The sequence below is a fragment of the Lynx canadensis genome, chromosome F2 (assembly GCF_007474595.2).
Source record: "Lynx canadensis isolate LIC74 chromosome F2, mLynCan4.pri.v2, whole genome shotgun sequence".
NCBI lineage: Eukaryota > Metazoa > Chordata > Mammalia > Carnivora > Felidae > Lynx > Lynx canadensis.
Genome location: NC_044320.2, coordinates 16,975,047 through 16,995,325, shown reverse-complemented (window position 1 = coordinate 16,995,325; position 20,279 = coordinate 16,975,047). Strand labels below are relative to the sequence as shown.

General features: G+C 51.0%; 1 protein-coding gene across 3 annotated transcripts in view; it reads left to right on the top strand.

Annotated features, from left to right (window-relative positions):
* ZHX2 (zinc fingers and homeoboxes 2) overlaps window positions 1-20,279 on the top strand; it is a 164,164-nt gene that overhangs the window by 135,944 nt on the left and 7,941 nt on the right. For 2 of the 3 annotated variants that reach the window (XM_030304545.2, XM_030304546.1), the window contains one exon: window positions 12,145-14,889. In XM_030304545.2, the coding sequence (XP_030160405.1) occupies window positions 12,370-14,886 (2,517 nt within the window). In that variant the 5' untranslated portion in view covers window positions 12,145-12,369 and the 3' untranslated portion in view covers window positions 14,887-14,889. Of the gene's footprint in view, window positions 1-11,162; window positions 14,890-20,279 lie in introns of those variants that run through there. The other variant, XM_030304547.1, reaches the window with a different exon arrangement.

Below are 20,279 nucleotides of genomic sequence, written 5' to 3'. Positions count from 1 at the left end.
CCACCAGGATGCGTGTAGAGCTTTGGGATGGAGGAATTGGAGGAAGGCAGTTTGCCCCCACAGAGTCAGGGATGGGGGGACAGATTTGGCAGTTGGAGAGAAAAGCGTCAGCAGAGCAGGGAGGGCAGAGCATGCAGAGGTGAGGGGCAAATGGTACGGGACTGGAAGAGGTGAGCAACAGTCATCCCAAACTTCGAGAGCTTTGATGGTTGCACAGTCTCAATAACACGGATTGCAAGCTCAGCGCTCACACCATGTCGGAGGCCCAGAGCCAAACCTAGGGGCCAGGGCATGGATGCTCTTGGCAACCCTTTGACGTGGGTACCGTTTTCATGCCCGAATTACAGACAGAAAGGCCGAGGCTTCAGAAGCCTGACATAAGTTGTCCAGGCTCACACGGAGACAAGTGACAGGAGCAGTCTCCCCTTCACTGGGGGCCTGAGCGCCCCACCTCCACCATAGAAAGCGAGAGTTGGTGCGATAATGTGTAGACCGGGGCAGAATTGAGCAGCTTTGGGAAATTGGGTGTTGCTTTTTACTGTTGTTTTGCTTTGTTTATTTTTTTAGGGAAATGGCAAATGGAGGTGTTCCTGGAGGGAAGGGAATCCAGGGAAAGGAGGGGAGTTGAGAGCACTGATGAGTGCTGGGCTAGAGTCCCTGAGGAGCATCGGGGCCCGCAGGCCAGGTGGAGGGGTTAGCCTGGTAATGGGGAGACCCACTACCGCCTCTGAGCTGGAGAGAAAGACACGAGTGTGGAGATGGGGAAGAAGGTGACCTTTGTCTCGTGACCTTGATCTTCTCAACAAGATGGAAGGCAAAATCTTTAAAATAGACAGGCAAAGTTAGGAAGATTAAAAATATTGGCACAGTTGCCATAGAAATTTCTATGGGCACGAACAAAACATGAGAAAGAAAATCTCGGAGCAGCAAGACTCAGATGAGCTGGGTCACCTTCCCTGGGGGTTGGCAGCTGAGAAGGGGGACTTGGGGAATGAGGTCAGGTGACCCGAGGGCAGACCTAGCAGGGGGTGCGGGTGCAGGATGAATGGCACAGCTTACCCTCACTTCACTGCTAATACCAGCTCACTAACTAAAGTCACCTGTTTGGGGAACCAGACCAGGCCAGCGGTAAAGGTTCTCATTCAGCCCGATCCTGCCGCTGGAGAATCCCCCCCGCCCCCCGCCATTTTCTAAATGTGGAAACTGAGGCTGGCCCTTGAAAATGAGTCTGTTGCATTTGGAGCAGTCCAGGCTGCACGTGGGTTTGGGGTGTGTGAGGTGGGCATTCGGGCTGTGGCCCGACAAGGAGGGACTTCTCCCATCAGTAAGCGGCAGAGCCGGGATTCAAACCCGGGGAGAGCCGGCTCCAGCCTGGGTCCGTCTCCACCAACCAGGTGGGCACTAACGGTGAGGACCGAGGGGGGGAAAGACAGCCATGAGGCTAAGGTCTCACCTGGCAAAGGAGCTGTGGAATTCGTTGTTTCTGAGTCAATGAGTTAATTCTGGGGTCTGGGCTCACATGGGCCCGGAACGGGTCTGCCGTCCCAGGCATAGCTGGCCTTCTTTGCCTGAGTCCTTACTGCCTTGTCTCAGGTCGCCGCTTTTCCTCACGGCTAGCAAGACACCAGCCTCCTCTCGGAGCCCTGTGTTGCCTAAGTGCGCGGTGGAGCTGATGGGGGTGGGCCACGTGCCCCGGCCACAGACTTCATTTCATCATTTCATCCCCTGAAACGTTTTTGGCTACGGGAGGCCATGCAGGCTTTTTCCTGCCTCAGAAGAGAGCATCTCCGAGTAACAAGTGGAAAAAGACATTACAATTCAATTAAAATCTTACTCCTTCGAACACTCCCAGAGGGAGAAAGCCACTCAGAATTTGTGAGAAATCTAATTTATAGACTCAGTGTCAGGAAATGGAATTGTTCACGATTAACAACTGTGTGTTCCGGGGACCAAGCAGTGGGTGTAGGGCCAGGATTGTCTGGGCTCCACCCGCTTCAGCCATTTAACCTCTCTGAGCCTCCGTTTCCTCATCTGTGAAAGGGAGACCATAGCCGTGTGCCGGTGTTGTAGGGATGATACAGATTATGCCTATAAACAGTATCTGCTCACACCATCCTGCCCATGCTTAACCAGATCAGCAAACGCCTTTTCTTAAAAAAAAAAAAAAAAAAATTGTCTGAGCAACGGAGCCATAAAAACACGAGAAGTAGCATCTTTTTTTTTTTAATGTTTATTTGTTTTTGAAAGAGAGAGAGACAGAGCATGAGAGCAGGGGAGGGGCAGAGAGGGAGAGAGAGAGACACAGAATCTGAAGCAGCTCCAGGCTCTGAGCTGTCGGCACAGAGCCCAACGTGGGGCTCAAACCCACAGACCGTGAGATCATGACCTGAGCTGAAGTCGGTCACTTAACCGACTGAGCCACTGGCGCCGCAAGAAATAGCGTCTTAAAGTTCACCTCCCCCAGCCACCAGTTGCGCTGCTCTGGACCTGTGGTGTCTACAGGTGTCTTATACTGCATTACCAGGCATCCAGCATGCTGTGTTCCCTTCTCCTCCTATGGTTCTTCCCCCATGTCTGCATTGTCCTCCAAACTGTCATCGCCCTTGGGGACATGCCGTTCCACTCTAGTCCAGCACGGAATGCAGCAAGAAACCTCTCCAGTCTTCATGGCACAGAACTGGCCTCCCCCTAGCCACTTCTGCAGCAGGAGAAGCCGAGGGACGTGTTCCTGCCGAGGCCACCAAACCTGGCTGCCCGTCAGTCACCGTGGCTGCTGGTTAAAAGTAAAGACTCCTGGGCCTGCGTTCGGTTGTCGGGTTTTAAAGTCTGCATGGGGGCGCAGGAAGGGCATTTTCTACAAAGCACCCCAGGCGGTACCTGGTGGTTTGGGAGCCACATCGTAGGCTTTCCCCCACATTAGATTTCAGTAGGCTAGGGAGAAATCCGTAAAACTCCAGGAATTAACTCAGGGTCTCCCGAGTGACGTTTCAAAAGCGATTCCCATTTAACAGATGAGAAAGATGGAGGCAAGGATGGAAGGAGATGAGCGAGCTGGGCAGCCAGGAGCGCAGAGCAAAACCCAAGACCCCCGCGTCCAATTCCTTCCTCCACTCCACCCGCCAGCCGCCACCGCCACCACGCGCCTACCCTTCAGGATTCCTTCTCCCTGGGCAGCGGAGGGGTGGGGGGATGTTGTGACTTGAGAACATAAAGGAACAATCACATGCGTGCGCGCGCGCACACGAGGTCTACCCTTATGAGCTGAGGTGATATCTGTTAACAGCTCTGTCAGAAGACCTGGCAGAGCTAAAAGCATCTTTTTTGGCTTTGATGTCTTGGCAGGATGCTTCCTTTGAAAGCCCAGAGACAGCCCTGTTATTTCCTCTGACAGCCCCAGTGAAAAGCCCCGAAATGAGAAGTGGCATCCTCGCCAAAGCCCGAAGGTTCGATTCCTTAGGAGTGGCCCATGTGCTCCCCGCCTAGGCGCGACGCAAAGCCCGCCTGGGAGGCCCGAGGGGCCCGGGCTCCTTGACTTGCTCTGACCTCTGACCCTCCTTGGGCTGGAGACCCCCCCCCCCCCCAGCCACAGGCTCTGACTCTCCCCTCCCCCACGTGCCTCCCTCCGGAACTCGACGGCCTGGACATTTCTCTCATCTGACAGCCAGGCTATGTGTCAGCCGCCTTGCAAAGCGATTCCAGGGGCTGGTCTGCTGGTTTGACCCGTTTTTAGTTCCCCTGAGGGCCGCAGGCCACTTGTAGGGAGAGGTCGGGAAATGCTACCACCCCATCTCTGGAAAGGAGGCGGGGAGAGAGGATAGCAGTGGGGACTTGCTTCCTTGGGGAGGCTCCACGTGTGGCCCACCTGTGCGCTCTCCTCCCCTGGGGCCCGGTTAGAAATGCAGAACCTCACTTCCACCCCAGACTTTCCAAATCCGAATTCTGTATTTTAGCAAGGTCCCCATAAAGCTTGCAGCCCAGCTCTGCTGCGCCAGGCTGTGTGACGTCGGCCAAGCTCCTTAACCTCTCTGAGCTTGGGTGTCTGCAGAGGGTTTTTGACAAGTGAGCCACTGAACACCTGGAATGTGCGAGGACTGCGGTGAATGCTAGCTGCCATTGCTGTTGGGAAGACGATTAAGGGAGAGTCAGTTTTACCACATTTAAACCCGAATCATCCAGCTATCCTTGGGGGGCGAGTGCAAACTGAATGGGAGAAGGTTCAAGATGAAAAGGGAAGGGCCCTCAACATCTGCTTAGAGAACAAATGTAAGGATAGAGGGAGGAGTGTCTCTGGCAGCCCGGGCCCTCACTGTTTAATTTGGGGGTAGTCAAGATTATTGTTCATCTGCTTGGCTTGGGGGCTCTTACCTTCATTGACGTGCCTTCTCGTCCTGCCATCCCTACCCCACCACCCCACGAACTTCTCTCTAAGACCCTGCTGCTTCCATGATTCGCCAGTGGAATGAAATTGCAGCTCCTTAGTGTGACATTCAAGGCCCTCCACAGTCTCTGCCTCACCTGACTTGCCAGCCTCTTCCCAGCTTCCGCCCTCTTGCCCTGCCCTTTGACCTCAGTCCTGCCCATTCCTCAGATATTTCCTTGCTCCTGCTCTCTCCTCTGCCTGGGAGCACGTTCCTCTGATTGGAGTCACCCTTCCCTTTCTCTGTCCTCCAGGATCCTACCCCACCCTTGGAACTCTGCTTAACCGGGGGAGGCTGTGTCATGTGCCAAGAGCACGTGTTCAGATCCCAGCCCTACCATGAACTCACCGTGCGACCTTGGGCAAGGCACTTAGCCTCCCTGGCCTGGGTTTTTCTTCCATAAATTGAGGTTCATTACAACAGCCCTGCAGAGTTGTTGTGGGGCCTCATCCACATAGTAAGGAGAATTTCAGTTAATCAAAGTCATGGTCATTTTATTTCTTTAAAAAAAATTTTTTTGTTATCTTTATTTCTGAGACAGAGAGAGACAGAGCATGAGTGGAGGAGGGGCAGAGAGAGAGGGAGACCCAGAATCCAAAGCAGGCTCCAGGCTCCAGGCTCCGAGCTGTCAGCACAGAGCCCAGCGCAGAGCTCGAACTCACGAACTGTGAGATCATGACCTGAGCCAAAGTCGGTCGCTCAAACGACTGAGCCACCCAGGCGCCCCTTGGTCATTTCATTTCTAAGATGATTCCCTCCTCTGTGAAGCCATTAGCCATCCTCCTACCCTGTCTTAAGGAATTAAGCACAGCCTGCTCTGTGTTTCATAAACTCTTTCTCCTTCCTATCTGTGCAACGTCCCGATGCTCCCCTGGCTTCTTGTGGAGGGAGGCCCTGACCTCCCCACTTAAAGTCGCAGGTCACCGCACTCCCCACCCCAGCCTCATCACTGCTTGACTTTTTCCCCATAGAGCTCATCACCTCTTGGGCCTCTGCTCATGTCAGCTTGTGAACACGAGTCCCACCAGAGCAGAGATTCCTGTGTGTTTACTCGTGTGTCCTGGGGACCCAGAACCACATCTGCACTCATAGTGCTCCGTATCTGTCGTCTACACGAATAAATCACTTTTGCACCATGGAGGGCATTCGGTGGGCACTCCCCTGCCTGCCTGTTACAGGCTGAAATGGGTCTCCCCTGCCACCTGCCAAATTCACGAGTTCTAGTCCTACCCCTGAGAATGTGGGGTATTTCAGAAAGGGTTTTTAAAGAAGTGATTAGGGTTAAAGGAAGCCCTTGGGGTGAGCCCCAGTCCAGTGTGACAGGTGTCCTTCTGAGAAGAGGCGACCAGGCGGTACGCACACACAAGGAAGGACGTGCTGAGGACAGGGCAAGTAGGTGGCCATCTGCAAGCCGAGGAGAGAGGCTTCCAGAGAAACCAACCCTGCAGACAGCTTGGTCATGGACTCCCAACTGCCAGAACTGTGAGAAAAACACTCCTGTTGGTTAAGCCTCCCCGTCTGGGGTGTCCAGCCCTGGCTCAGTAATAACGCCGGCCGTGCGCTCCCTGAGGACAAGGACACGGTTTCCTCCCTCTTTGTGGGCCCTGTTTCCACAGCCGAACTCAGCACACAGGGGTCTAATCGAACTGCGTTCCATGCACAACACAGAGGGGCTGATGGAGAAGCTGATGGAGAAGCAGAGGAGCCAAGCGGGGAAGGGGGAAGAGAGCCCAGCGGACGCCCGGAAGGGAGTTGTTCGTGATGGTCTGTAGAGGCTGGCCGTTTTCATCCCATGTTACTTATTCCAAGATTTTGTCCTTTCTCATTCATCATTGGATTTCTTTGTGGTGAGTGATAGATGCCGTGGTGGATAAAAGGAAAACCGAGTGTCAGAAACACGCAAAGGAGGCCAGGGTCTGTGTCGGTGCCTTGGCTCCCTTTCCGTGCACCGTGTGCTTGTCGCGCTCTGTCCTAGTTGTCCTGTGAGGCCTGGGACGCCTGGAATGTCACAGACGAAGGAGATTTCTTTCCTCTCCTCTCCTTCCGGGCGCCAGGATCTGAAGCACAAATGTGCTCAGTCCTAACCGGCTCAGGCCACCCGCCCCAAGGCAGGATCGCGTCTCGGGCCCCACTGCTGGGCATCCAGGGGAGAACTCGCTGCCGCCCGGAGGTCGAATGTTCTCAGGCGGGCACAGAATGCGCCTGGGAAGCCGGCCGGGGTGAGACCGGCTGCACAGGGCTGGTGGGTTGTGATGCTCCCCTCCCCTCCCCCAGCACGGAAGCGATGTGCAGGACTTTTAACGTGCATTTTGACATCTTTATTTTCGCCGCTTTTGGCAGATGTCCATCTGAGCCTGAAGACGGCTGGCAGTACTGTAGCCTTCGTGCCGGCGAGGCCCAGGCCTCGTGGGCGCTGGTCCCGATCCCGCTGGCGGCTCACAGACTTTCAAAAAGGCCGACCACGTGCTTCTGCTGTGCAGACGCTCAGCCCCTTCTGGTGCCGGGGTGATTCTTCCCAGGGCCGTGGTTCTTGTGACTCCATCACGGGGCCCCCCCCCCCCCCCGCCCCGAGAGATGAGTTCTTCAAAGGCTCCGTGTTTTCTGCGCCCTGCCCCCACGTCTGTCTTCTCTTCCTTCATCTTTCCTTCTTTTTGATCTGCTGTGGTTTGGACTCCTGGTCGCCAAATGAGTTGTAGAAGATGCTGTTTATTCTGAACCACGGTTTTTGGAACACTGAGGAGTTTTAGGATGTTTTACCACAGTTTGGTTCACTTCTGGGCCCCATTTGTCAACAGATTTAAGTCATTCTACGTATGGGGAGTTTCTCTAAGAAGAACCTCTTCCCCCTCCCTCCCCTGCACCCATTCCTGCCCGATTCCTTTGTTTTGCAGGCGAAAAGTTTCCTTTTGCTCCCTTGCTTAAAAATCCTATTTCAGGGGTGCCTGCATGGCTCAGTCAGTTAAGCATCTGACTTCGGCTCGGGTCATGATCTTGTGGTTCGTGGGTTCGAGCCCCGCTCCGGGCTCTCCGCTGTCAGCACAGAGCCTGCTGCAGATCCTCTTTCCCCTTATCTCTCTGCCCCTCTGCTGCTCATTCTCTCTCTTTCCCTCTCTCTCAAATAAATAAACATTTAAAAAATTTCTAAAAATTATATTTCAGATTCCCCAGTCTCTTGGCTAGTGTGTGCAAATGTAGCCACCAGCTGTCACGACAGGGACACCCTCTGTGGCACTTTAGGACCTCCTTCCCCCTTACAGAGCCCCTCTGCTCATGCCCCCGGCGCACACCCACGCATACACTCACGCACGTGCACGCACACACAAGGGTGCCTACACGTGCACACACAGCAGGACATTTTGCCGTGCCTCCTCTCTCCGTATCAGCCACAGGCCCCACGAGGCAGCCATCCTGAGTTAATTATTCAGCCAACATGCATAGGAAGCTTACTACGGGCCAGGTGTGGTTCTAGGCTCTGAGGAAACCACAGTGACAAGTTTCTGCCTCTATGGAATCTATGTTCTAGAATAGCACTGTCCAGTAGAAGGTCCCTCAATGATAGAAAAGCTGTGCGCCGCTTCATACAAAAGCCACCAGCCACGTGTGGCTACTGAGCACTTGAAATGTGGCCAGTGTAACTTGAGGAACTGATTTTTTTTTCATTTTCTTTTATTTTAATTAACTTAAATTCGAAGGGCCACATTTGCCTAGTGGCTGTCATATTGAAAGTCCTAGAGGAAGAAAAAAGTAGATAAATGCTCTCTCCTCCCTCCTTCAGTCACAAAATGTCTAAGTAAATTTTAAATATTGAAAAGTGCTGTGAAGAAAGCAAAGCCAAGCGGAGTAAGGAAACAGAGTAATGAGGGAGGCACTGATTTACTTGGGGTGGTGGTCAGGAAGGGTCTCTCTGTGGGAGGATGCCTTTTATTTTTGTTTTAATGTTTATTTATTTCTGAGTGAGAAAGTGAGAGTGAGGGGAGAGGGGCAGAGAGGGGGGGAGAGAGAGAGAATCCCAAGCAGGCCCTACACTGTCAGCACAGAGCCCAATGCAGAGCTTGAACTCACGAACTGTGAGATCGTGGCCTGAGCTGAAACCAGGGGTCAGCCACTTAACCAACTGAGCCACCCAGATGCCATGAGGATGACTTTTAAATGGGGACGTGAGCACTGAGGTGGGAGGTTAGGGCAGAGGTCCTGTGACGTGCAAGGGGGAGCAGGAAGTATGGGCCAGAACATGCCGGGGTTGCAGGCTGTTATAAGGGCTTGGAGAAAGGGCTTTGTGCAGAAAGGTGACATGAACTGATTCTTATCTTAAAATATGCCGCTGCTCCAGAGAGGAAGGAAGCGGGAGACCCTTGAGAGGCTGCCACAGACTTCCAGGTGGGAGAGGACGGTAGCTTAGACAAGGCAGGGGCAGGGGGTGTGGAAGTGGTGTGAAGGGTCAGATACTAGATTTATTCTGAAGACAGAGTCAACAGCGTTGCTGACGGATTAGTTGGGGTGAGCCCAGGAGAGTTTGGGCCGGAATGACCAATGGTGGAGCCACTGACAGACATGAGAAACTCTGGAGGAGGTAACGTATGGCCGAGGGGGAAACCAAGAGTCTCAGCAGCAGGGACATGGAGGCTGAAGATGTCAGTTTGGGTGTGGTCAGCAAAAAGACACGGTTCCCTCTGCTCTGCTGTGCCCGTGTCCTCTCCTCACCAGTGCCCGGAGGGACACTCACCCACTGCTGATGACGTTGTCCAGCGTGGGAATGCCAGGGCTTCTCGTTAGAATAACTGGGTTCTGGATTCACAGGGGGAAATGCCCCTCCCCAAGTCCTGCTCAGCTTTGTCACCTGAGCCCCTAAGCAGATGTGTGTGGGCACAGTCCCGCAGAGTTGCTCGTAAAAATAAGCCTCCACTTCCACCCTTGAGCACTCTCTTCAGTGGAACTCAACCCCAAGGCAGCGGGAGGGACAGGAGGTAACAGCCATCTTTTCCCTTTCCCTTCTCCCCAGGTGTCAGCTCTACTCCTTTCAAAACACATCTCCCTTCTCCTTTAAGCACAAAATGAAAGACGCCCTCTACACCAGCCCGTGCATTTACACACTGGACGCTGCCACTTCCCCGGCTTTGCTACTCCTAATAAGCAAATTGTTCCTGTACTCCCAAATTAATATTTGTTTAATGCAATTCCAATCAGAATTCTAACAGGATTTTATTTTGCAGATGATTCTGATTTATGGGAATTGATTTATATGAAGAAATGACCAAACTAACCCAGAAATGTTTTGCCAAAGAAGAGTGATAAGGAGGAGCTCACTCTACCAGACATTAAAACATACTCTAATCTACAAAAAAAAATAATAATAATAATAATAATAAGTCATGTGTGTCAATAGCTAGATACGAGGCACAGAATAAATGACCCAGAAACGCCCTAGTATATATAAAAATGTAATGTATGACAGAGATGATTTCACAAATTAGTGAGAACACAATACATGCTATGAGATAATTGGTAACTCTCAAAAAAAATGGTTAGAATTGTATCTTACAGCTTAACCCAAGATCAGTTGAATTCCAAATGCGTTAAATGTAACAAATAAAGCTAAAACACTCTGAGAAAACATAGAATGCTATGTCTCAGCTATCAAGGCAGGGAATCACTTTTTTTATTTTTTTATTTTTTAACGTTTATTTATTTTTGAGACAGAGAGAGACAGAGCATGAGCAGGGGAGGGGCAGAGAGAGGGAGACACAGAATCTGAAGCAGGCTCCAGGCTCTGAGCTGTCAGCACAGAGCCCGATGCGGGGCTCGAACTCACGGACCGTGAGATCATGACCTGAGCCAAAGTCGGCCGCTTAACCGACTGAGCCACCCAGGCGCCCCACTTTTTTTTTAATGTACAAGTGATTTTTATCTATTTTCTGTTGAAGTATAATTGACATATAAGATCCTGTTAGTTTCAGGTGTGCATCATAGTGATTCCATGTTTTTATACATCATGAAATGATCCCCACAATCAGATAGTTACCATCTGTCACCATACAAAGTTAATACAATATTATTGAGTATATTCCCTATGCTGTACATTACATCCCAGGACCTTTTTTTTTTTTTTTTTTTTACAACTGGAAGTTTGTACGTCTTAATCACCCTTCGCCTACTTCATCTGCCCCTCAAACCCTCCCCTCTCTGGCAACCAGCAGTTTGTTTCTTGTAACTGGGAACCACTTTCTATATAAAAAATCACAGCGAAAGGAGCCACAAAAGAAAAAGGTTGGTAAATTTGCTGCCTAAAACGTAAAACTTTTGCATGTAAAAACACGAAAAATGCCATCTACGAACAAACACGAATGAACATAAAAGGTAAACAATCGACTAGAATCATTTTGCAACAAATAAAGTACTGATGCTCTTAATATAGAGACTTGTAAATCAATACTAAAACCACTGAGCATCACAAGAGAAAAATGGCATGAATAAACAATTCAAAAGGAAAGAACACACAGGGCAAGTAAATCTATGAAAGCAGTTCAACCTGATTAGCAATGAAGGAAAGCACAAAAGTGTATTAAGATCATCTAACCCTGGGGCACCTGGGTGGCTTAGTCACTTAAGCATCTGACTTCGGCTCAGGTCATGATCTCACGGTTCATGGGTTCGAGCCTCCCGTCGGGCTCTGTGCTGACAGCTCAGAGCCTGGAGCCTGCTTCGGATTCTGTCTCCATCTCTCCCTGCCCCTCCCCGGCTTACAGTCCTTCTCTCAATCTGTCTCAAAAATAAATAAACGTTAAAAAATTTATTTAAAAAAAAGATGGTTTAACCCTATCTAATCAGCAAGGCGTTTCCATGGTAATATTCCATGTAGGTCGAGTGGTAAGTTGGGCATTCCCGTTCATTGCCAGGGGAAGGGCCAGCTGATGGAAAAGTTGGCCAAATGAGTGAAGAGAACTTAAAATGCACATATCCTTTAACCCAGTGCTTCTGTGTCTAAGCATTCATCGTAAGGACTTACCAGAAATAAGGACTCACGGTGTTGCCTGCAATTTTGTTGAGAAGAGCCAAAAATTGAAGAAAAAAAAAATGTCCAACAAAAGCTGAATGACTAAATGTATCACATGTGTATATCCCCCCAAGGTAGTATCATGCAGCCATTTTTAAGTCATTATTTTGCTCATTATTTATAGAAAGAGGGAACATTTCAAGTGAAATAAAGGAACTACAGTATTCAGGGTGATTTTTTTCTCCTTTATACTTGAAAGCATTTTCTGGATTTTCTATACTGGTGACTTCTGTGATAAGAAACAAGAGTTGATATCCATTTTCTAATACCCATATAAACACCATTTGGTGGCTCCAGGTAAGCCTCTTGCTTCTGATGTACCATCAATTAAAGCAGCTTGAGAGCCCAGCGACATCTCTACATCTCATCTCTGCCACCCCACCCACCACTTCAGAGCTTAGAGCCTTCATTGCATTTCTGTATCTGTTTGCCTCTAAACATGAACGAATGACCTGCACCCTCCTTTGCTTGCGTTGGGCTGGTTCCCACTGCCCTTCCCAAAGAAAGGAAGAAAAGAATGTGATCTTTTATTTTCATGTGCATCCTCTCTCACTGTCTGTGCGTACCTAGGTGTCTGCTTTATTGTGGGTGCCAGTTGGGGTGGGTTAGAAAGAAATGCTAGTTTCTTCTGCCTTGTGGAAAAACACTGACCCTATCTTTGTTCTTGTCCCACAGATATGATGCTGCCTCTTGTGTTTAGCCATTGGAGCAGTTACAGTTTTTTGTGCTGAGATCATTCTGAACACTCAAACACTAGACTTCAGCATTCAAGGGAAGCCAAAGCCATTGGAGGGGGAATAAAGCCCAAAGCCTTTTATCTGATTTGCTCCAAAAATTTCACTGCCCCTTCCCTACCCACCCCCCTCCCCAAATTTAAGCTGTTGCACACAGACAGACGGCATGGCGAGCAAGCGAAAATCCACAACCCCGTGCATGGTTCGGACATCACAAGTAGTAGAACAAGATGTGCCCGAGGAAGGAGACAGGGCCAAAGAAAAAGGAAACAGCACAACACAGCCTGAAACAACCAAGGACAGTTGGACAGTAGAACCCGAGAACTCTTCCAAAGAAAATGAAGTGATAGAGGTGAAATCTACAGGGGAAAACCAATCCAAAAAACTCCAAGGTGGTTATGAATGCAAATACTGCCCCTACTCCACGCAAAACCTGAACGAGTTCACGGAGCACGTTGACACGCAGCACCCCAACGTGATTCTCAACCCCTTATACGTGTGTGCCGAATGTAACTTCACAACCAAAAAGTACGACTCCCTGTCTGACCACAACTCCAAGTTCCATCCCGGGGAGACCAACTTCAAGCTGAAGTTAATCAAGCGCAATAATCAAACTGTCTTAGAGCAGTCCATCGAAGCCACCAACCACGTCGTGTCCATCACCACCAGCGGCCCCGGAAGCGGCGACGGTGATCCCGGAATCTCAGTGAGTAAAACCCCCATCATGAAGCCAGGGAAACCAAAAGCCGATGCCAAGAAGGTGCCCAAGAAGCCGGAGGAGGCCACGCCCGAGAACCACGTGGAAGGGACTGCCCGCCTGGTGACAGACGCGGCTGAGATCCTCTCGAGACTCGGAGGCGTGGAGCTCCTCCAGGACACATTAGGGCACGTCACGCCTTCTGTCCAGCTCCCACCAAATATCAACCTTGTCCCGAAGGTCCCCGTCCCGCTGAATACTACCAAATACAACTCTGCCCTGGACACGAATGCCACCATGATCAACTCCTTCAACAAGTTCCCTTACCCGACCCAGGCCGAGTTGTCCTGGCTGACAGCTGCTTCCAAACACCCAGAAGAGCACATCAGAATCTGGTTTGCCACACAGCGCTTAAAGCATGGCATCAGCTGGTCCCCGGAGGAGGTGGAGGAGGCCCGGAAAAAGATGTTTAATGGCACTATCCAGTCAGTACCCCCCACGATCACCGTGCTGCCGGCCCAGCTGGCGCCCACAAAGATGTCACAGCCCATCCTCCAGACAGCTCTGCCGTGCCAGATTCTCGGCCAGACCAGCCTGGTGCTGACTCAGGTGACCAGCGGATCAACAACGGTCTCCTGCTCCCCCATCACGCTTGCCGTGGCCGGAGTGACCAACCATGGCCAAAAAAGGCCTTTAGTGACTCCCCAGGCCGCCCCCGAGCCCAAGCGTCCACACATAGCTCAGGTGCCAGAGCCCCCGCCCAAGGTGGCCAACCCTGTGCTGACGCCAGCCAGTGACCGCAAGAAGACAAAGGAGCAGATTGCGCATCTCAAGGCAAGCTTTCTCCAGAGCCAGTTTCCTGACGATGCTGAGGTCTATCGGCTCATCGAGGTGACCGGCCTTGCCAGGAGTGAGATCAAGAAGTGGTTCAGCGATCACCGGTATCGGTGTCAAAGAGGCATCGTCCACATCACCAGCGAATCCCTTGCCAAAGACCAGTTGGCCATCGCAGCCTCCCGACACGGCCGCGCGTACCACGCGTACCCGGACTTTGCCCCACAGAAATTCAAAGAAAAAACACAGGGTCAGATTAAAACCCTGGAGGACAGCTTTTTGAAAAGCTCTTTCCCGACCCAAGCAGAACTGGATAGACTAAGGGTGGAAACCAAGCTGAGCAGGAGAGAGATCGAATCCTGGTTCTCAGAGAGACGGAAGCTTCGGGACAGCATGGAACAAGCAGTCTTGGATTCCATGGGGACTGGCAAAAAAGGCCAAGATGTGGTGGCCCCCAATGGTGCTCTGTCTCGACTTGACCAGCTCTCCGGTGCCCAGTTAGCCAGTTCTCTGCCCAGCCCTTCACCAGCAATTACGAAAAATCAAGAACAGGTACATCTCCTGCGGAGCACGTTTGCAAGAACCCAGTGGCCTACTCCCCAGGAGTATGACCAGTTAGCAGCCAAGACGGGCCTGGTCCGAACTGAAATTGTGCGCTGGTTCAAAGAGAACAGGTGCTTGCTAAAAACCGGAACCTTAAAGTGGATGGAGCAGTACCAGCACCAGCAGATAGCGGGAGATCACGGTTACGACGCCCCACCAAGGAAAGCAGTGAAAGCCGTCATCACTGAGAGCCCAAAGAATGGAAGTGACGTGGGTCAGCAACATTACAAGGACCCCAAAAAGCTCTGTGAAGAGGACTTGGAGAAGCTGGTACCCAGGGTGAAAGTGAGCAACGAGCAAGCCAAGGATGGTGTGCCGGCCAAGCCTTCTGAAGCCACCTCGGACAGGTCGGAGGGCAGCAGCCGGGACGGCCAGGGCAGCGACGAGAATGAGGAGTCGGGCGTTGTGGATTGGGTGGAGGTCACGGTCGGAGAGGAGGACGCCATCTCAGACAGGTCGGATAGCTGGAGTCAGACAGCAGCCGAAGGCACCGCAGAACAGGCCGGCTCGGACTCCGACAGCATCCCTGCCGAGGCTGGCCAGGCCTAACAGGTAACCCCCTCGCTGCTCCCCGCAGGAAAGTAGGCGAGGATGCTGGCTGGCTTTCTCTGTATTACCAGAGTCCATATAGGTTGTAGGGTACGGAGATGTTGACACAGATGATGAGTTCTTTTTAAAAGTTCTTGTTTGAAAAAGGAAGGAAACCAGGGATGCTGGCAGGCCAGGTCAGAGGACCTGGAGGGGGTCCCGCAGGACCAGTCAAAACGGTCCTTGGCTTCATGCAGGATGGAAAGCAGGTGTGAGCCAGCAGGAGGTGAGAGCAGAGTTTACTGAAGGGAGAGAGAGAGGGATTGAGAACAGATACGGACGGAGCGTCTGGGAGACTTAAAAAGGAAAGGAGCCGGAGTCTCATCTTTGCTTGGGGTCTGGGGATTTTATTGACCATTGCGGTCTGGAGCACATGTCCTCTCAGGCATCCAGGAACTCAGGGTCCAGGTGTCCATCATAAGTCGCTCGTTCCCTGGAGTCAGGGAATTTTGACGACGAGATGTCTAGAGTCAGTGGTCTGCAATAGGCAGGCGTGTGCCACATGATGGCCTCGCCTGGTCCTTCCTGAGATGTTATCTACTGTGCTAGAAGGCCCCAGAGAAATCATGAACTCCTGGTCCCTTGTAAGGAGGACGTACATTAAGGCATGTGAGGGGTGGAGGGTGCAAGTCCTAGCGAGAGCGAATAGAAGCAGGAAAGGGAGCAAAAAGCAGATTCTTATGGAGCCCTTCGGTTTCCTGGTCTCACTAGCGGCTGGTGGATTTTGTGTCCTCGTTTGCAAGGCCCTGCCCATGAGTGACAGCGCTGTGGCATATCTTGGACGCACCCTCTGGGGCCTCTCCGTTCCTCAGTCTACAAGCAGTTATAGGGACACAGCCTCTGCCTGCTTTCTGTTTGCTGCTGTAAGAAACGGACCTGAAAAGGATGTGTCTTTTCCTTTTTCTTTCTGTGTTGTTTTGTTTTGTTTTGTTTTCATTTTCATTTTCTTTCCTTTCTTGGATTTTTAAGGGTAGTTAACCAAGTTTACTGGCCAGAGATTTGGGGTTGTTTCTTTCAACCTGACAGGTTTTGGTGTTTGCCCAGTCATGGCTGAAGGAAGGCGAGTTTCTCACTATATAACACAGCTCATAATTGTGCTGAGTGGGTCCCCAGAACCCCTTCAAATCTGGAAGAGACTGGTGTAAATTAGGCCTGTGGAGCCACAAAAGCCTGGGAAGGGAGGTTGCCATGGTTACTAATGGCCGTGTCATCCACATGATGGGACATGCACCCAGGCCCTGGTGTTTGTGCTTTCACAAGAGGTCTGTGCAAATCAAGGCCTCAAAACACAGCAGCTTGCTTGGTGGTAGGTTTAGAATAGAGGGGGCAGCGGGGAGAGGGGTGCAGGAGGCAGAGAGCCGACCTTGGCCAAAGCCGACACATTCCACGGGCAGCTTGGAACCAGGAGGGAGAGGTGTGATTTACGCTCTGCCCAGATTGGCTTCTCCAGAGGTCACTTAAAAGGCAACAGAAGCCCCCCCCCCCCCCATCATGTCATCTTTAAAAATAATGAAACAAAGGTAAGAACCTCCAGAATGATTGATAAGGTCCCGAAGGGAGCCCTGGAAATTACCATGCTTCTTTATTAACGACTTCAGACAACTTTGGCTGGTCATGCCCTCATCAATTCATTTATTTCATAGTAAGAAATAGCAGTAAAGAAATAAATGAAAAAATAAAGTCTTCTTAGAAACCGTATTTTAGCCGGTTCCATCAGTTAGTGAAAGAGCAGTTGAAGGAACAGCCAATCAGAGATGCCATCAAGGCTTCTTCCCGCCGCCCTCCCCCCGACTTTTCAAGGGGGAATCGTAATGGGGTACAGGTGAGGAGGCGGTCCAGAGGGGAGGGGCTAGTGGCAGGAGGGGGCTAAAGTCCAATAGTACCAACTGCCCCCCACCATCTGGCTACCTTGGTTCCTCCCTCTGGCTATTCTCGTACCTTCCTTTGAGACCTAGCTTGCCCTGTCTTCTATCCTTGACCTTTTCCAGTGCGTGACATAAATTTACCCGATTGCTTTTTCCTCCTGCCACGGAGTAGACAATAGGGTTCAGTTCAGTCCAGCAAATACATTCTGCACACCTACCGTGTGCCAGTCTCTGTGCTAAGTGACAGAGATAACGGGATGGAGAAAGCAGGTAAGAGTCCTTTCACGTGGTGCTCAGTCAGGCCAAGGAGAGAGGAAATTGCTCTTTCCTTTACTAGCCCGGGTGATCCATGGTGTGATAGGGACACGCCCAGCTGTGCACTGGGGCACGCAGGAGGGGCATCCAGAGGTCAGGGCAGGCTTCCCGGAGGAAGGGATATCTGTCTCAGAGACTAGCTGAAGGGAAGGGGCTGGCCGGTGCACTGACAAGGAAGAGTGGCTCATGTGGAAAGGGACAGACAAGGAAAGTTCCAGAGATGAGAAAAGGAATGGTACGGTTGAGGAACCAAGAGAGTTTGGGCACAGCCAGAAAGCCAAGTTTGGGGTTCGGGAGACGATGAGAAAAGGCAACTCAAAGAAATGACCGTGGTTTTCCACAGCAAGCAAAAGCTATTCTGAACCAGCTGTGTTGGCCAAGTTTGAGTAGAATTGTGAGTGTCCCGTGTCCCAGAGTGAGCTGGGCTGGCACTTCCAGGTCCCCATGGCTGAGTGGGGTTTGTCTAGGGGTAGCAGCTCCCCAGGGGCCCTGAGGCCACCTGTCCCCATCCCTTCTCCCCCAAGCTGTACCACCACCAACAGGGGAACATGCCCAGCTCTTCTGCCTACCATCGGGCCTGTTCCCCACGAGAGGCCCAAGAGAAACATAAAGGGGGAAGCAATGCTAAAACCATTAAGGAGCAGCTTTGGAGGGAAGGGAGGAAGGATGGAAGGGTGGGCGCAGGGCCTCCTGAGCACCAGAGGCTGAGCTAAGTGCTCTGGCCCCAGATGGTCTTCCTCGGTGCTCCTAGTGACGCCGAGAGGTAAGCTACTGTATATTTTCATAGGCCCAGAAACTGAGGCTCAGAAACCAAGGAGCGTACCCTCCTTCTCCCAACCAGCACCTTGGCTCCGCTCCACAGCCCCGCCTCCTACTGCTGTCTCTGCCTCTCTGTTTCTGACAGAAACTCCCTGTCTCTGGATGACCCCCAGGGTGGGGTTGGGAGGTGGGTGTTTAGATTTGACAGTTGATATTAGATAATTCAGAGATGAAGGAACTGGCTGTTTTCTACCTCCCACCCACACACACACACACACAAACCCAGAAATACCGTGGAACCCCCTTTTATGTTTATTTATGGCGAATGCCCTCAAGTGTGAGCTGAAAAATGTTCCCAAACAAGATGCTATGGTCTGCTTGACACCGGGTAGCACCCAGTGTCCCTACTGGCTTCCTGATGTTTCCGAGGTGCTACTGCATTGAGAAAAGGGCTGCGGGTCTGGCCTGGTGGTGGCATCCCGGACAGAGGCACCCGCTTAAGGGAACCTTTCGACTTAGAGGGAAGAAATCCCTCCAAATTACTTCACAGCTTTTATGAACCGAACACATGGGTCTCTTGAAATTCATAAATATTCAGTGATGCCTTTATTTAAACACATATTTATTTAGGAAACTGCAGTTGGGTTCAGTTGTTACACATACGATAATCCTGAAAATAATGCACAGTTTCAGCTTCGTAAAAGGTGTTATGGGATGTACGTATGAGAAAGAGAAAGAGAGAGAGAATGAACTTGGGTGAGCAGCTGAGAGCAAACTCCAGGGTGGGGTTTCCTCCTCTGTTGTGGTTCAGCATCCCCTCTGCCGAAGCTTCACAAGCTCACGACAGCGTTGACTCGGGCCAGGTTCACTCAGCCTTGAGGGCAGACAGAAAGGGACTCCTTACCTTTGAATTGTGTTGTGATGATTCATCCTCTGGGGCCAAACAGTTATGGAGCTATCCATTGAGAGACGTGTCGTGGTAAGAGGCTGAACAGTAAATTCCTCCTTTCCTAAAAATGAGTCAGAATACTTGAGCCAAACATTGCCAGACATATGCCTCAATGTTTGGCCAGATGGAATATCCCAGTACTCCTACTACTAAGAATTTCTATATACCGGTATATGCCATGTACTTGGCATTCTTCTTAGCACATCCATTAAATCATCTAAACCTCACTTCATCCCCGTGACATAGGTATGGCCTTCTTCCTGTTGTGCAAAGGGCAAAACCGAGGCTCAGAGAGACGCGTGGGTTCCTCAGCTAGCAGCTGGTGGCGCCCGGAGGCCACCTCTCATCTGTGAGGCACCAGTGCCTGACCCAACCACAGTTGGTACCACTGCCACGGGTCAGGGCAGACCAGCAGGACTTGACTCTTTCTTAATACTATAGTCAAACACGAATACACAGTGACTCGTGCACTAACTTGGCTACCTCCCAATTCCTGACAGTTTCCAACTCATGATTAGGGATGGCTTTGGACAAGAGATAAATTTCGTGAAAAATATTTTCCAGGGTTCAGCTTGCTTAAAAAATTCAAGGCTACCAACTGGTGCATCCTGGCTACACTTTAGGATCCAGGATATGCGTGCCCCACAGTCTGTTCAGATTAGCTGTCTAAATACAGATATTTGAATGAGTGGATGGATGGATGGATGGATGCATGGATGAAACTGTAATTATCTGTTTCTCTGTCTCTCCCCACCAGACCCTTGAATGTAGGGACCATATCCTATTAATCTCTGAGTCCCTAGTGCCTAATTTGGAGGGGGTGCTTAATAGCAATGTATTGAACCAACCTGAGAATTAACAAACATAGTTGACTTTCAGTTGTCTGGAATCTCGTATTTCAGTCCTTTGCTCCTTGTCCTCGTCCTCCTCCCCCTCCCCTACCACCCCCTCCCCACTCCCTCTTCCTTTCACTTCCCGTCCTCCTTCCCTTTTCCCTCCTCCTCATTTTCCATCAGTCATTAGCCTTATTAGCTGACAGCTGACAGAGGAGAGAAGTTGGGGACAGTTTGCTTTCCGTGCATGTGAGCAACTCCAGGAAAAGGTCTGCTGGAGAATCTCACTGGTTATTTACTGGGTGATGCTTCTCAGGGACTGCCCATTAGCCTCGCAGCCCTGGCACCTAATGGAGAGTTAACTGTTACCACTTCCATTTGCCTAATTCTGGAGCTTCTCACGCTAGGAATTCTCACTGTGCTTTGGGCAGCTTGTAGCAATTTAGGAATCATGAAGTCTAAGTTCCCTCATTTGTCAGAGGAAGGATGTGGGCCCCAAGGAGAGGAAGTAACTGGTCCAGAGACATCCATAATAAGTGATTCGACCCATTTATGCATCAGGTTATTTGTGGAATGCCTCTGGCGCGCCACACTCCAGGTGTGTTCAAACTCTGAACATCTGTGGTACCCAGC